The sequence below is a fragment of the Passer domesticus genome, chromosome 9 (assembly GCF_036417665.1).
Source record: "Passer domesticus isolate bPasDom1 chromosome 9, bPasDom1.hap1, whole genome shotgun sequence".
Lineage (NCBI taxonomy): Eukaryota > Metazoa > Chordata > Aves > Passeriformes > Passeridae > Passer > Passer domesticus.
The window spans coordinates 8,805,081-8,820,539 of record NC_087482.1 but is presented as its reverse complement, the minus strand read 5'-3'; the positions used below and the strand labels follow the sequence as shown (position 1 = coordinate 8,820,539).

Here is a 15,459-nt window from a genome sequence, read left to right as displayed (position 1 = left end):
CCCGGGGATGTTGCTGAGGGCAGGGAAAGAGTGTGGAAAGTGATCAGGAGCCAGCCCAGAGCTCCCCAGGCCCCTGTGCACCTCTGGCCATGTCTATTCACATCTGGCTCCCACGGCCTTAGCCGACCCCCTGGCAGTGCACAGTTCCCTGTGGCAGAAAGAGATCCCAGCACACCCTGGAAAGTGTTCTCATCTGTGCTCCGTTCTAGATGAGGTTGCTTCTCCATCAGCTTGGATGAATAAAGTTTTGAAGCCCTTGGAGCCTCCTGCAGGTATGTTCTCAGTGTGCCACCAAGGAAGAATTGTAGACAAGCAGGCAGGAACCAGGTGACAGAAGCTGCTGTGGCTGTTGTGTTACAGATGTGTCTACAGGGAGGACTTCTCCAGCTTCTCCAGCTCCTACCTTGGATGCTGCACTCAAGCCCAGCTCCCATCACAGTGGTGAGTAGTGTGTCCCTGCTGAACCCACAGGCTGAGCCTTGCTTTTGTAGGATCCATTCCTGGGAAATGGAAATATTTTTCTCTAAGTTACTCCAACACGGAAAGTCCAAGATACAACAGATAAGATGTCCCTGCAACCATCCAAACAGATTAGGCAAGAGCTGAAGGAACCCCTGCAGACAAGAGAAGGTGGGTGCATTTCTCTCATGCTTCCACTGGGACTCAGCAGCCGGGGGCTTTGGCTGCACTTCTGGACACGCCATGCCCGGCACAGCAGGAAGGGATCCATGGCAGCCTCGCTGCCCCGCTGCTGCTTTCACGCCCTGCAGGGCTGTTTCCCAGCCTGGCCTGGCTGCAGCTTCTGCCCAGCCTCTGCCGGAAGGCATTTGGCATCAGCTGACAGGCCATGCCCAAACTGTAACACACCCTGAGATCCCCCACTATATCCAGCCCTGCAGATTAGGAAAAGGGTGGCTGTTTGGAGGTGGAAGTGCTCACATCATGCCACTGGAATCTGGCCATTTTCCTGCTCCATAAATTTCACAAATATTACCTCTGATACCACTGCCCAAGTGGGGAACAGCTCCATCTGATGCAGCTGTCTCCCTTCCTTTGTCAAGAGATGGACATAGAGCTTCAGTGGAAGGTGGCAATTCCTGAAGGAAGCACTCCATCTTCAATGCGAGCCCCAGCTGCAGGAAGGAAGGCAATGCCAGACACGGGCACAGGCACAGCAGGTAATTGCTGTGCCGGGCTCAGCCCTGGCCGGGGCTGTGTGGCAGCAGCTTTTCCCCCAGGGCCTGCCCTTGCCCGGCCCGGCAGCAGCCAAAGCTGGAGGCGCCTCGGCTTCCAGGCCTCTGGAGCTGGTTCAGAGCCCCGGGGAAACGGGACTGGTGCAGCAACGTCCCTGGTGCTGCAGCTGCTGCGGAGCTGGCCCTGAGTGCCCAGAGGCCCAAGGCACAGGAGCAGCCCCGAGCGGGAGCCCTGCCGCCAGCCCAGGACCAGAGCCAGCCCTGGCACACAATGGAAACAGTTCTCATCTTGGTTTGCTTCCAGACTGGGATGCTGGGAAGGATTCTCCATTAGCCTGGCGCTCTGAAGTTGTGAAGCCCTCTGGGCATTCTGCAGGTGTGTTCTCACTGTCCCACCAAGGCGTAATGTTTGACTGACTGGTAAGAGCCAGGTGACAGAAGCTTCTGTGGCTGTTGTTGTACAGCCGTGTCTGCAGGGACAACTACACCAACTCCTACCTTGGATGCTGCACATAAGCCCAGCTCCCATGGCAGCAGTGAGTAGTGTGTCCCTGCTGAACCCAAAGGCTGAGACCTGATTTTGTGGGATCCACTGCTGGGAAATGGAACTACTTTCTCTTAAGGTCCTCCACCAGAAGAGATCAAAGACATGGCAGACAAGAAATTCCTGGACCCATTAGAAATCATGTGGCAAATGCTGAAGGAATGTCTGCAGAGAAGGCAAGGTGGGTGCATTTCCCTCATGCTTCCCCTGGGTCTCAGCAGCCGGGGGCTTTGGCTGCACATCTGGACACGCGGTGCCCGGCACAGCAGGAAGGGATCCATGGCAGCCTCGCTGCCCCGCTGCTGCTTTCACGCCCTGCAGGGCTGTTTCCCAGCCTGGCCTGGCTGCAGCTTCTGCCCAGCCTCTGCAGGAAGGCATTTGGCATCAGCTGACTGGCAGCCCCAGTTGCACCACAGTCCATGCCCACCCTCAGATCCCCTGCAATTTCCTGGTGTCCAGGCAGATCAGATGTTGGGGCTGTTTGGGGAAGGAAGCAGCCTTGGGTTGTCCCAAAATCCTGGGTGTTTTCTGATCCTTATGCATTCCTTTCACAAGTGATGCCTCCTGAAATTGTCACCTTCCCCATTCCCAGTCAGGAATGTTTCCATCTGATCCATCTGTCTCTTTTTGCATTCTCCAGAAATCAAAGGAGAGCCTGTGGAGAAAGAAGCATTTCCCGGAGGAAGCAGGGGCTCCATGCCAGCCTCTGCTGTAGGAAGGGAGGCCATGCCAGGCACAGACACAGGAGGTAATTGCTGTGCCTCTGGGCCTGAGCCCTGCTGAGGCTTGAGCTGCCCTCTCTGCTGCTTGGCAGTGTGGGCACAGCCTGGACTAGAGCGGCACAGCCCAGGGGAATTATCCCGAGCAGGCTCAGGGCACTGAGCAGTCCTGCTGGGGCCCCTCCATGGGAGACATGTCCTGAAACCTGGCAGTGACTGCACGGGGTGTCCACGGTGGGGAAAGGACAGAGGGGGAGAGCAAGGCTCCAGTGTGTCCTGAGAGGGCCTGGCTGATTGCCCTTGGGATCTGGGGTGTTTCCCCACAGAAGGAGGGCAGGAGCGACAGAAGGAGGTAGGGAGGCATAACTGCGGCACTGCCTGCTGCAGTTTGCCTCAGGGATTTAGGGAGGATTTCCTCTGTGTCTGAGGGAGAGAGCCCCAGGGCCTTGCGCTGCTCCAGCCACCCCTCCCTGGGATGTTGCTGAGGGCGGGGAAAGAGTGTGGAGAGTGACCAGGAGCCAGCCCAGATCTCCCCAGGCCCCTGTGCACCTTTGGCCATGTCTATTCACATCTGGCTCCCACGGCCTTAGCCGACCCCCTGGCAGTGCACAGTTCCCTGTGGCAGAAGGGGATCCCAGCACACCCTGGAAAGTGTTCTCATCTGTGCTGCATTGTAGATGAGGGTGCTGGGAAGGCTTCTCCATCAGCTTGGATGAATAAAGTTTTGAAGCCCTTGGAGCCTCCTGCAGGTATGTTCTCGGTGTGTCACCAAGGAAGAATTGTAGACAAGCGGGCAGGAAGCAGGTGACAGAAGCTTCTGTGGCTTTTGTGTTACAGATGTGTCTACAGAGAGGACTTCTCCAGCTTCTCCATCTCCTACCTTGGATGCTATACGCAAGCCCAGCTACCATCACAGTGGTGAGTAGTGTGTCCCTGCTGACCTCAAAGGCTGAGCCTTGCTTTTGTAGGATCCATTGCTGGGAAATGGAAATATTTTTGTCTAAGTTACTCTAACAGGGAAAATCCAAGATACAACAGATAAGATGTCCCTGCAACCATCCAAACAGATGAGGAAAGAGCTGAAGGAACCCCTGCAGACAAGAGAAGGTGGGTGCATTTCTCTCATGCTTCCACTGGGACTCAGCAGCCGGGGTCTTTGGCTGCACATCTGGACACGCCATGCCCGGCACAGCAGGAAGGGATCCATGGCAGCCTCGCTGCCCCGCTGCTGCTTTCACGCCCTGCAGGGCTGTTTCCCAGCCTGGCCTGGCTGCAGCTTCTGCCCAGCCTCTGCCGGAAGGCATCAGCTGACAGGCAGCCCAAACTGTAACACACCCTGAGATCCCCCACTATATCCAGCCCTGCAGATTAGGAAAAGGGTGGCTGTTTGGTGGTGGAAGTGCTCACATCACGCTACTGTAATCGGGCCATTTTCCTGCTCCATAAATTTCACAAATATTACCTCTGATGCCACCGCCCAAGTGGGGAACAGCTCCATCTGATGCAGCTGTCTCCCTTCCTTTGTCAAGAGATGGACATAGTGCTTCAGTGGAAGGTGGCATTTCTTAAAGGAAGCACTCCATCTTCGGTGCCGGCCCCTGCTGCAGGAAAGCAGGCAAAGCCAGACACGGGCACAGGCACAGCAGGTAATTGCTGTGCCGGGCTCAGCCCTGGCCGGGGCTGTGTGGCAGCAGCTCTTCCCCCAGGGCCTGCCCTTGCCCGGCCCGGCAGCAGCCAAAGCTGGAGGCGCCTCGGCTTCCAGGCCTCTGGAGCTGGTTCAGAGTCCCGGGGAAACGGGACTGGTGCAGCAACGTCCCTGGTGCTGCAGCTGCTGCAGAGCTGACCCTGAGTGCCCAGAGGCCAAGGCACAGGAGCAGCCCCGAGTGGGAGCCCTGCCGCCAGCCCAGGGCCAGAGCCAGCCCTGGCACACAATGGAAACAGTTCTCATCTTGGTTTGCTTCCAGACTGGGAGGCTGGGAAGGATTCTCCATTAGCCTGGCGCTCTGAAGTTGTGAAGCCCTCCGAGCATTCTGCAGGTATGTTCTCACTGTCCCACCAAGGCGTAATGTTTGACTGACTGGTCAGGACCACATGACAGAAGCTTCTGTGGCTGTTGTGTTACAGATATATCTGGACCAACGACTGCACCAACTCCTACCTTGGATGCTGCACAAAAGGCCAGCTCCCATCACAGAAGTGAGTAGTGTGTCCCTGCTGACCCCTCTGGCTGATCTCTGCTTTTGTGGGGTCCATTGCTGGGAAATGGAACTACTTCCTCTTAAGGTCCTCTGACAGGAGAGACCAAAGACATGGCAGGCAAGAAATTCCAGGACCCATTAAAAATCATGTGGCAAATGCTGAAGGAATTTCTGCAGAGAAGGCAAGGTGGGTGCATTTCCCTCATCCTTCCCCTGGGACTCAGCAGCCAGGGGCTTTGGCTGCACATCTGGACACGCCGTGCCCGGCACAGCAGGAAGGGATCCATGGCAGCCTCGCTGCCCCGCTGCTGCTTTCACGCCCTGCAGGGCTGTTTCCCAGCCTGGCCTGGCTGCAGCTTCTGCCCAGCCTCTGCCGGAAGGCATTTGGCATCAGCTGACTGGCAGCCCCAGTTTCACCACAGTCCATGCCCTCCCTCAGATCCCCAGCAATTTCCTGGTGTCCAGGCAGATCAGATGTTGGGGCTGTTTGGGGAAGGAAGCAGCCTTGGGTTGTCCCAAAATCCTGGGTGTTTTCTGATCCTTATCCATTCCTTTCATAAGTGATGCCTCACCTTCCCCATTCCCAGTCAGGAATGTTTTCATCTGATCCAGCTGTCTCTTTTCCATTTTCCAGAAATGAACGGAGAGCCTGTGCAGAAGTAAGCATTTCCCGGAGGAAGCAGTGGTTCCGTGCCAGCCTCTGCTACAGGAAGGGAGGCCATGCCAGGCACAGGCACAGGAGGTAATTGCTGTGCCTCTGGGCCTGAGCCCTGCTGAGGCTTGAGCTGCCCTCTCTGCTGTTTGGCAGTGCGGGCACAGCCTGGACTAGAGCGGCACAGCCCAGGGGAATTATCCCGAGCAGGCTCAGGGCACTCGGGTACTGAGCAGTCCTGCTGGGGTCCCTCCATGGGAGACATGTCCTGAAACCTGGGAGCGACTGCACGGGGTGCCCACGGTGGGGAAAGGACAGAGGGGGAGAGCAAGGCTCCAGTGTGTCCTGAGAGGGCCTGGCTGTTTGCCCTTGGGATCTGGGAGCTGTCCCAGCAGAAGGAGGGCAGGTGGGAGTGTAGGAGGGAGGGATAGCTGTGGCACTGCCTGCTGCAGTTTTCCCCCATGCTTTAGGGAGGATATTCTGTGAGTTTGAGGGAGAGAGCCCCAGGGCCCTGGGCTACTCCAGCCACCCCTCCCAGGGATGTTGCTGAGGGCAGGGAAAGAGTGTGGAGAGTGATCAGGAGCCAGCCCAGAGCTCCCCAGGCCCCTTTGCAGCTTTGGCCATGTCCATTCCATCTGGCTCCCACGGCCTTACCCGACCCCCTTGCAGTGCCCTTTTCCCTGTAGCATTCGGGCATCCCAGCATGCCACAGATACGGTTCTGATCTCTGCTCCCTTTTAGACTGGAATCGTGACATGGGTTTTCAGGAAGTCCTGATGAAGGATGGTTTGAAGTTCCTGGAGGATGCTGGAGGCAAGTTTTCATTCTGCCCTTCCTGAGTGAATAATCAGGATCAATGCAACAAAAGCTCATTTATAAACCATTTCCCTTAACATTATGTAAAGGCTGAAGGATTCTGAGAATCTTTCCCTTCTCCCTTCTGGATCCCTGAGGGATCCCTCAGGATCGCTGTCAGTGGGAGGAAGGAGCATTGATCTTTCAGTCCTCCTCCCGTGTACTGTGCCAGTGTGTCCTTCCGTGTGCTCTGTGCAGTCAAAGAGAAGAGCAGAGAGGGAAGGGGCTGGGCCCAGGGCTGTGCCCCGGGGCTGAGCCTTGTGGGCAGCCTGAGGATCTCCTGCAGTGCCACAGGAGCTCTTCTGTCCTGCCTTTCTTTGCAGCTGAACCTACCGGCAAAGGCCCCACATCCAGGACTGAGCCTCTGGGAGATGCTGAGAGTAGGTCAAGGCCTTTCCCCCTGGGAGAGCTGCCAGCTCAGAGCCCAAAGCTGGGCCAGGGAGGCAGCGCTGCAGGTGCCAGCACAGAACCATGCACGTGTGTGCCCTCGCCCTGTGCAATCCCCTCACCACTGCTGCGGCTCAGTGGTGCCCGTGCAGATCAGCAGAGATGGCAGAAGCTTCTGTGGCTGTTGAGTTACAGGTGTGTCTGCAGGGAGGACTTCTCAAGCTCCAGGGCTGGATGCTTGGCTCCAACCCAGCTCCCATTACAGGGGTGAGTAGTGTGTCCCTGCTGACCCCACAGGCTGAGCCCCGCTTTTGTGGGATCCATTCCTGGGAAATGGAACTACTTTCTCTTAAGGTCCTCCAAAAGGAAAGACCCAAGATACTGCAGCCAAAACGTCTCATGAGGCAGATGAATTCCTGAGACAAACACAGAAGGAAGCACTCGGAGGACAAGGTGGGTGCGTTTCCCTCATGCTTCCCCTGGGACTCAGCAGCCGGGGGCTTTGGCTGCACATCTGGACACGCCGTGCCCGGCACAGCAGGAAGGCATCCATGGCAGCCTCGCTGCCCCGCTGCTGCTTTCACGCCCTGCAGGGCTGTTTCCCAGCCTGGCCTTGCTGCAATTCCTCCCCAGCCTCTGCAGGATGGAATTTGGCATTAGCTGATAGGGTGCCCCAGCTGTACCGTGGGCCTGAGTTCCCCTGCCATTTCCCAGTCTCTGAGAAGATCAGGAGGTGCAGCTGTTTGCATAAGGGAGTGCACTGGCCCAGCCCCAATTACCTGGGCTTTTTCCTGATCTTTACCTGTGACTTAGACAAGCATTGCCTCATGAAGGTGCCACCTCCCCAGTGGGGAGTGTTTCCATTTGATCCAGTTGTCCCTTTTTCAAGTGATGGACCAAAAGGCTGTGCAGAAGGAGGAGCACCCAGGGAGAAGCAGTGGCTCATTGGCAGCCCTAGCTGCAGGAACGAAGGCGATGCCAGACACGGGCACAGGCACAGCAGGTAATTGCTGTGCCGGGCTCAGCCCTGGCCGGGGCTGTGTGGCAGCAGCTCTTCCCCCAGGGCCTGCCCCTCCCCATCCCGGCAGCAGCCAAAGCTGGAGGCGCCTCGGCTTCCAGGCCTCTGGAGCTGGTTCAGAGCCCCGGGGAAACGGGACTGGTGCAGCAAGGTCCCTGGCGCTGCAGCTGCTGCGGAGCTGGCCCTGAGTGCCCAGGGGCCCAAGGCACAGGAGCAGCCCCGAGCGGGAGCCCTGCCGCCAGCCCAGGGCCAGAACCAGCCCTGGCTCCCGACTGGGCAGGGGCTGCGCTGGGTCCTGACAGGGCCTGAGCCTGTCCCCTGGGGCTGGGGGAGCTGTCACGGGGGAGGGAGGGCCAGGGCTGGCAGTGGCTGCTCAGGGATGGCTTTGGCCCGTGTCCCTGGCAGCAGCCACTGCCCAAGCAGCTGCGCTGCCCCCGGGCTCTCCTCCCGGCCTGCTGGGCTTTGTTGGCTGGCACAGCCTGTGCCAAGGGCCGGCAAGGTGCCTGCAGGCCCCAGCTCTGGGGAAACAGAGAACGTCCTGCCCGTATCCACCGTGCTGCCAGCTCAGCAGTGCAGCACAGCACGGGCTCACGCTCCCCATTGCTTCCACAGATGCAGCCGGCACCACAAGACCTGTTCCGAATGCCCAGGATGGCCTCAGCAGGGGTTTCTGTCAGGGAACCGGCTGCTGGCTAGGGTGTGTGGCAGGCATGCTTTATTTGGAGCTTGTCTTCATGTTGTTCTGCATTGGAATCTGGTATTCCTGGAACAGAAAACAGTGAGTGTTTTATTGCCTGCCCCCTCCAACAGCTTCTTTTCAAAGTCTAACGTGGACAGGGAACATTCCCATTGAGGCTGCAGTGGAGTTGTGGCCAGTCCATGATTGTCCAAATAACTCTGCTGAGGGTTGTGCTGCTGCCCAGTGCTTCCAGTGGCCTCTCAATTGCTGGGCCTTGTCCTGGGGGCCCCGCTGGGGCTGCAGCCAGGGCTGGCTCCCACTGAGGCTGCCTGGTCAAGAGTAGCCCCAGGGGCACGGGGCAGAGGCAGAGGGAGGTGGGGAGGAGAAAGAGCAGGGCCGAGGTTGCCCTTGAAAGGCAGAGGCGCTCTGGGGCCCGCTCCTGGCCAGGGACCCTGCCCAGAGCCGTGCCCTGCTGGCCGGGGCCTTGAGGGGCAGCTGTCCAGCTGGGCCCAGCTGTGCCAGCAGCTCCAGCCGTGCTGGGGAGCCTTGCCAGCTCTGGGCCCTGCTGTGCACGAGGGTCCCTGTGTGCCACTGGCAGCTGGGGCCTCAGCCACCTCCTCTCTGCACAGGAGCACCTCGGGACAGGAGTTGGAAGACGGTGGCTGCACCTCACACCCAGACAGCGTGGGCAGCTCCTCCAGCAGCAGTAACGGCCCGGACAGCCCTCTCAAGTCTTCTGTGAAGAGGACCCCAGAACAACAGTCTACGAGGGAACCTCCTTTTACCCTGTAGATCCCACTGCCACCTGCTCTCCCCATGGGCCTCCCCAAGCTGCCTTCATCCCTTTTTTTATCTTTGTCTGTCCCATCCCAGCCAACCCGAGTACCTCTAGGGACCCCAGGACCAGCCCAGCACCCTCCAGCCCTTCCTGAGACCAACACATCTCTCCCTCTGCCCCTGAGCCCCCTGGCCTTTCCCTCTAGGAATCACTGAAGGTGACACCCCCCCCACCCCACCCCCCCAACCCCCCGCTTGCAGGGTAGGCAATGACCTATTCTTCTGTTTAAATAAAGAGAAGGATCTTTGTTCTGGTTGGAAAGCAAAACCAGTGAGAGACTCCAAGTCAGAAATACAATTTATTAGAAAAAGGGAAAAAAATCAAAACACATACAATAATACAAAAGAAAAACCACTGACAGGCTCAGAATACAGCCTGCTGACACCCTGCTAGTTAGGGTGGTGGTAGCAGTCCAGATGAAATGGACTTGTGGAAGTGGTGATCCTGTAGAAACAATCTGGTAGCTCTCATCCTCTGGAAAAGCAGTGGGTAAGGGCGGCGGTTCCTCTGGGAATCCAGTGGAAAGACTGCTTGTTGTGTCCCAAAACCCAGATTATATCCAGCTGGGGATGCTTAGCTCCTCCCCCATGGGCAGAGCATCTCACAGTGGGGTGATATCATTCTGCCTCATGCTGTGGGTCCTTGATTAGCCACTAAACAGAAATGGCTCTGGGAGGGAGTTATCTCTGAGTCATGTGGCAAGACATTGATGGGCCCATTAACAGGAGATAAGGAAGAAACAATGCCCCTCCTGGTTTCAGCAGCTCTTGAGGATGGCATTAGAATACATCTTTACACTGCAACCCAGGACAAGCGGTCACCCCAGTGTCCAGGTGGCAGCAGCAGCAAAGCCCACCCAGCACCAGCACTGACTGAGCTCCATGCCCAGGAGGAGCTGTGGATGCCCACAGTGTGGGCAGGCAGAAACCAGGCAGGGGCTGCTGTTGAAATGGAGGTTTTGGGGGGTTCAATTAAGTTAGCAATATGGACTAAGCATTTAAATTTTAAATTGTAGAATTATGTGTTGAATTTTAACCTTTTACTTAAGAACCTTCTGCCAAGGTACAAAGGGCATAGGAAAATGCAAATTTCTGAAGCTTCTTGCTATGAAGGACAATACCAGTGTCATAAATAGGGCAGGAGATCTTTCTCCTTTTTAATGCCTTTATTAAAAACATTCAGCTCAGGTTGGGGAGAAACGACAGGTCACCCGCACCCCCGCTGCTCCCAGGAGTGGCACGGAGGAGGAGGATGATGATGCAGCTGTGTCCGCTGGTATGCAGGGAGAGCTGGGGCTTCCATCCTCGAGGGAGTAGTGGGAATTCTGCTTCTTTGGTCTAACATTCCAGGTCCTCTTTCTAGCTGACATCCTTTCAGGTTAGGGTGAGGAGTAAAAAGGATCTTAGCACATACTGGATTAAGTTCCTCACCTTTAGACCTTACTTAGGTTTCTTAATTTTATGTCGGCTCAATGTTTTTAGGGGTTTTTTCCTGGAAAATTGAAAAATTTGGTGAAATGCATTCTCATCTGCATACTAGCTCTGATGTCACCACCCCCACCCTGCTACCTGCAGGCTCTGGGGAAGCAGCAGGGGGACAATTGCGCTTGATTTCTAACCATTAACAGGTAATTGAAGAAAAACTATTAACAAGAGGTGATTGCAACATGAAGCTTGCAACAACAAATAGTCAACATTTCAACTCTCAGCAACTGGCCCAACCTGTTTAACTTTGCAGCCTTAAAAAAAATGGATAATCTGTTGGGGCGAACACCCCAGGTGTGGAGACACGAGGCTTGACTCCATTTCAGAAGGCTGATTTATTATATATTCTATTAAAATAGTACATTAAAACTATACTAAAAGAACAGAGAGGAAAAAATGACCAGAAGGCTACAAAGAAGAAGAATAGAATGGAATGCATAACAAAAATCTTGTGACTGCTCACAGGCTCAACACAGTTGGCTGTGATTGGTCATCAAGTGAAAACAATCCACATGGACCAATGGAAGATGCACCTGTTGCATTCCACAGCAGCAGATAGTTATTGTTTACATTTCTTTCCTGAGGCCCTCAGCTCCTCAGGAGGGGAAAAATCCTAGGAAAGGATTTTTAATAAAATATCATAGCTACAGATGAGTGTTTTACTCATAACAGGAGAAGACCAGGGAATGCAAGAAGCCTAGACTAAGGAGCTCCTCTGTCTCCAAGCTGATCCAAACCAACAGACGTACTCAGATAAGCACCAGGGGACCACAGTGCACGCACAATAGAGAAAAGTTCAAAAGTTCAGTCATGAGGAAGACCACAGCCTTCAGCCTCAGAGACCACCAAAGACCCCAGTGTGACCACCACAGGAAACAACGCGTGCCTGATGGAGAAGGAAGACTCGCTCACAATATGATGATCGACAAGTCTCGTCTTTATTCCCAAATCACCGATTATTATACACCTTTTAATTAGCTCATGCATAGTGCAAAATCCCAGCTCACCATTGGCTAACTAGCTATCAGCTATCTACGTGCTGTTTTTGGTATAACTATCACCACTTTCCCAGGCTATCCCGCTCCACCACCTGTGTCTGTGCATTTCTTCATCCGTGGGCCAAGGACACACAGTTTAATTGGAATGGCAACTCCCCTCATTCTCTATCTCGGTCAAATTAATCTCACTGTGAGCTTTAGCTCGGAGCCAGCTTGTTACAAAGCTCTCAACATTTCCCCCGTTTTCTTTTTGAGCCGGAAGTGTTGTTTTCCAAGCCCTTTCCATCATCTGACTCACCATTCTTTGTATGCAATTAAGCAAGCATGGTAATACAAGCATTAGCAATACTATCACACAATATCTCTATAGCATATTGATACAGAATGATCTGATAAATTCATACAACACATACTCTCAAATTCTTCACAACCATGGCCTTGAGCTAATAATAAGAAATCGATTGCTGCTCTATTCTGCAATACTGCATGATTTACACTTTGTACATCTTGAGACAGCATGTCCACTACCTGGGAGGTGGCGTTCAGTTCGTCTTTGGCCCAGCAGCCTAATTGCTTGGCCAAATTCATGGCCTTATTAGCTGCCCCTCCAGGTTAAAGTGTAGCTACTACTACCTGTTTCAGCTTGCTCCAGAATGTGGGTTGCCCTATTTGGCAGTCCCTCTGGAGCGAAGAGAACAGGACTTAAGTTGCTTGATGCAGTCGTCTAGTGCCTCCTCAACCCCACAGTCTTTTTTAATCGGTCCTACAGTGGATGTCTGTGTGAGGGGCACAAGCTTTCGACAGCGCGAAGCTATTATGTGAGTACGCACTTGCTTTTCTACTCGCTCACACAAGGTCTTAAGTTGCCAAGTAACATATGCCAAAATAATTTGCTCCGGGGCTTCATACAAGTCTAACGATCCTCTCAAATCAAGCCCTGTAAAATCCCTTAGTGCTTGCTGCCACGAGTTCTGCAAGTTCCAGGAGAATCGGCAGCTTGGGCACCAGTTCTGCCGAACGGTCGATTGCTCCAACCAAAACACCTTATTACAGCCTCCACAGTCTAGCACGATCCATGCAGCACATTTATTGTCCCCACAGTCCAAGCATGGCTGTGATTGAGGGGCTTTTACTTCTACCGTAAGGTCCTGACACCACTCGATCCAATCGTCAGGAAGATGAACACAGGCACATCGCGCATCGTTAGAGTAGGGCTTAAGGTGTTGCAAATAGGGTCGCAATATCAGCGTCAGTTTGTTGTGCACCCTCTCTTTGTCCTCCGGTGACAAGGCCGCGACAGTCCTCAACATCTGGTACAGCTCGAGTCCACTTCGCGGGGATCCACAAGGGTCCTGTTGGAGAGGAAACACAAAGATATCCCCTCCCCCAGTATAGTAGCCTGGCAGCTACTCCTGCTACATAAAGGGAGTCAGTCACAATATTCAAAGGACCTTTTAAATTCATCATTGACCATACTACAGCTAAAAGTTCCAATGTCTGTAGACTGTCCCTGGCATCTGCATCTAACAAATGTTGTCACCACTGTCTTTGCTGTTTCCATGTCACGGCTGCTCTCCTGGACTTTTTACCAGCGTCCGTAAAGGCCGTGATAGCCCCCCTTAATGGTGACAGACTCTGAATGGGCTTTGTTATCCAGTCCCATTCTGTCATCCACTGGAGGGGACTAGGATGCATTTTCCCAGTCTCCACGACAGCTCCAGCTCCTAAAAGGGCTTCCTGGAGCTCCCCAGAGTTCACCAAATACCAGTCAAGCGTGTCCTTTTTAATGGGCAATCGTATTGTTGAAGGCTCTGCTCCTGTAACTTGGATTGCCCTAAAACGTCCTTTCTTTATGAGGGATGCAATCATTTCAATTTTCAGTCTCACAGTTCTCTGTTGCTGTAGCGGTGGAGAGAGCCACTCCAATACCCTGAGCTCCCCCGTTTTCTTTTCAAGCTGAGACAGGGCACCTGTTAAAACACAAACAAATCCCACATCCCTGCAGGACTGAAGAATCTTCTCAAAATCTTGGAGGTGAAAAATGGGTCCTGGTTTCATTTTGCAATGTTACATAAAGAAATGTTAAAATAAAAGTAATTAGGAATTAATTTAGATAATACACACAGTCAACAACACATACAAAATAAAAAAATTACTAAACACTGTAACACCGAACTCTTATCCCAGAGTCTGCAACAGCTGACAAACCTTAAAATGACAGAGAATTGGAGAAACCATGTCCGGATTCATGTTTCTCCAAATCACCTCTGAAAATGGCTCAGCTGTCATAGATGGTCAAATTGCCAAGTCAAAAGGACTTGAATACTTTTTGATGCAGAAAACATCCGGGTTGATTGTCAGTCACTCCATCCAAATAGAGCTAGAGCTTGGCCAGAGCCCAAACTCTAATTGGTGAGTGTCACTTAACACATTTTTTAAACAGGGCTTTTAAAAACAACTGTTATAAACAAGAAACCTTAGGGTTACAAACCAATCAAACCAGCAAATAATTGAATCCTTCTGAAGTTTCTGTCAAGACAGAGATTTTCCAAACACAGCAAACTTCTTGAATTCTCTGCCGGAGTATTCCTGTAATAATAATTAAAAGAACTACAAAACTGGCAATTTGGATAAAAACCCTCAGAAACATCAAAATAGTTAGGAAATAAAAAGACAGGATCTTAAAGAGACACGTGTCTTGTAGGTGATCACACAAAAAAATAGAAAAACACATGAAAGCTGGCTGTAAATACTGCAACAATATCTTAATAATAATTCTTATCACAAAAATCTGAAAACTCCTTAACAAGAAGTGCTTGAAGGGGTTAAGACAACCTTCCTAAAGTATTCATCTGGTATTAACAACAGTCACTATCTATCAGCATTACTTACAAAAACTAAAAATAACAAAGATTATAAACTTAATATCAATAATTCTTAAAACTTTGAATCTTGGATAGATATTTTAAAACAAAACTGAAAAAGATGACAGATAATCTTAAACACAAATAATTTCACTTAAATTAAGGATAGTCAAAATAATTAGCACATTTACATCCATTTATCTAATGCCATCTCTTAATGAATAGAAGAAAGCAAAGACTATAAAGCCCATAGTATACAGAAATATTACAGTTTAAATCTTCTCATATGTAGTCCAAACAGAAACTAGGAAGTTTACTTAGACTCTGCCCCCCTAAAAGGTTGTTCTCGCCTCAGGCAAGGGAAAGGAAATGAAGTCATCAAACTCAAAGCCATCAAACCCAAATACTCAATCACTTTTAGAAAAGCAAACACATTTACAAAAAAAACTGGTAAACAAACCGTAAAGTCTGTGGAACAGTTGGGTGAAATGCCCCGTATAACATCTGGATGAAGCACTGTGTGAATTTTCAGAAGTTTTCTATCCTGATCTTGAAGGAAATTCCTGACCTGTTTTTTCTCAGACACTTGTTTGAATTGCTGCGATGGGCTGTCTGCTGTGGTTGCTAGGCAGCTGTGACAGGGCGGTGCTTTGAGGAATGTCTGCCCGCGCCCGTCTCCTGTGTGCTCCGGCACAGCCTCAGTCTGCGCTATCCCGGGGGTGCGGAAAGGAACGCTCTCGCCCGGACCCGCGCGGCCCCGATCTCCTTTGGGCTCCGCTCTGCCTGGATCTCCGCTCGGGCTGGTTCCCCCTGGCTCTGCGCCAGCACCCGCAGCCAGCGGGAGAATGTCCCACACCGCTGGTGCTTTTGTGCGCTTGCAAAAAGTGAAAAAGCCCTCCTAGCTCCAGCTTTCGGGTTTCGCGTTACTGGTGCGCGTCCGCCGCCGCTAGCACCTATTCGGCTGCCGCGTCTCGCTTTGGCCGGCTTGGCCCTGGCCGGCACTTCCCTCACGATCTGTGCGCTTTCCCCA

The 15,459-nt window shown here is 52.8% G+C and overlaps 1 protein-coding gene across 3 annotated transcripts in view; it reads left to right on the top strand.

Moving 5' to 3' along the window:
- Positions 1–15,459, top strand: part of LOC135307124 (uncharacterized) — a 142,130-nt gene that overhangs the window by 958 nt on the left and 125,713 nt on the right. For all 3 annotated transcript variants that reach the window (XM_064431771.1, XM_064431770.1, XM_064431769.1), the window contains exons 4-8: positions 210–272; positions 361–441; positions 529–630; positions 1,062–1,178; positions 1,498–1,569. In XM_064431771.1, the coding sequence (XP_064287841.1) occupies positions 210–272; positions 361–441; positions 529–630; positions 1,062–1,178; positions 1,498–1,569 (435 nt within the window). The remainder of the gene's footprint in view (positions 1–209; positions 273–360; positions 442–528; positions 631–1,061; positions 1,179–1,497; positions 1,570–15,459) is intronic.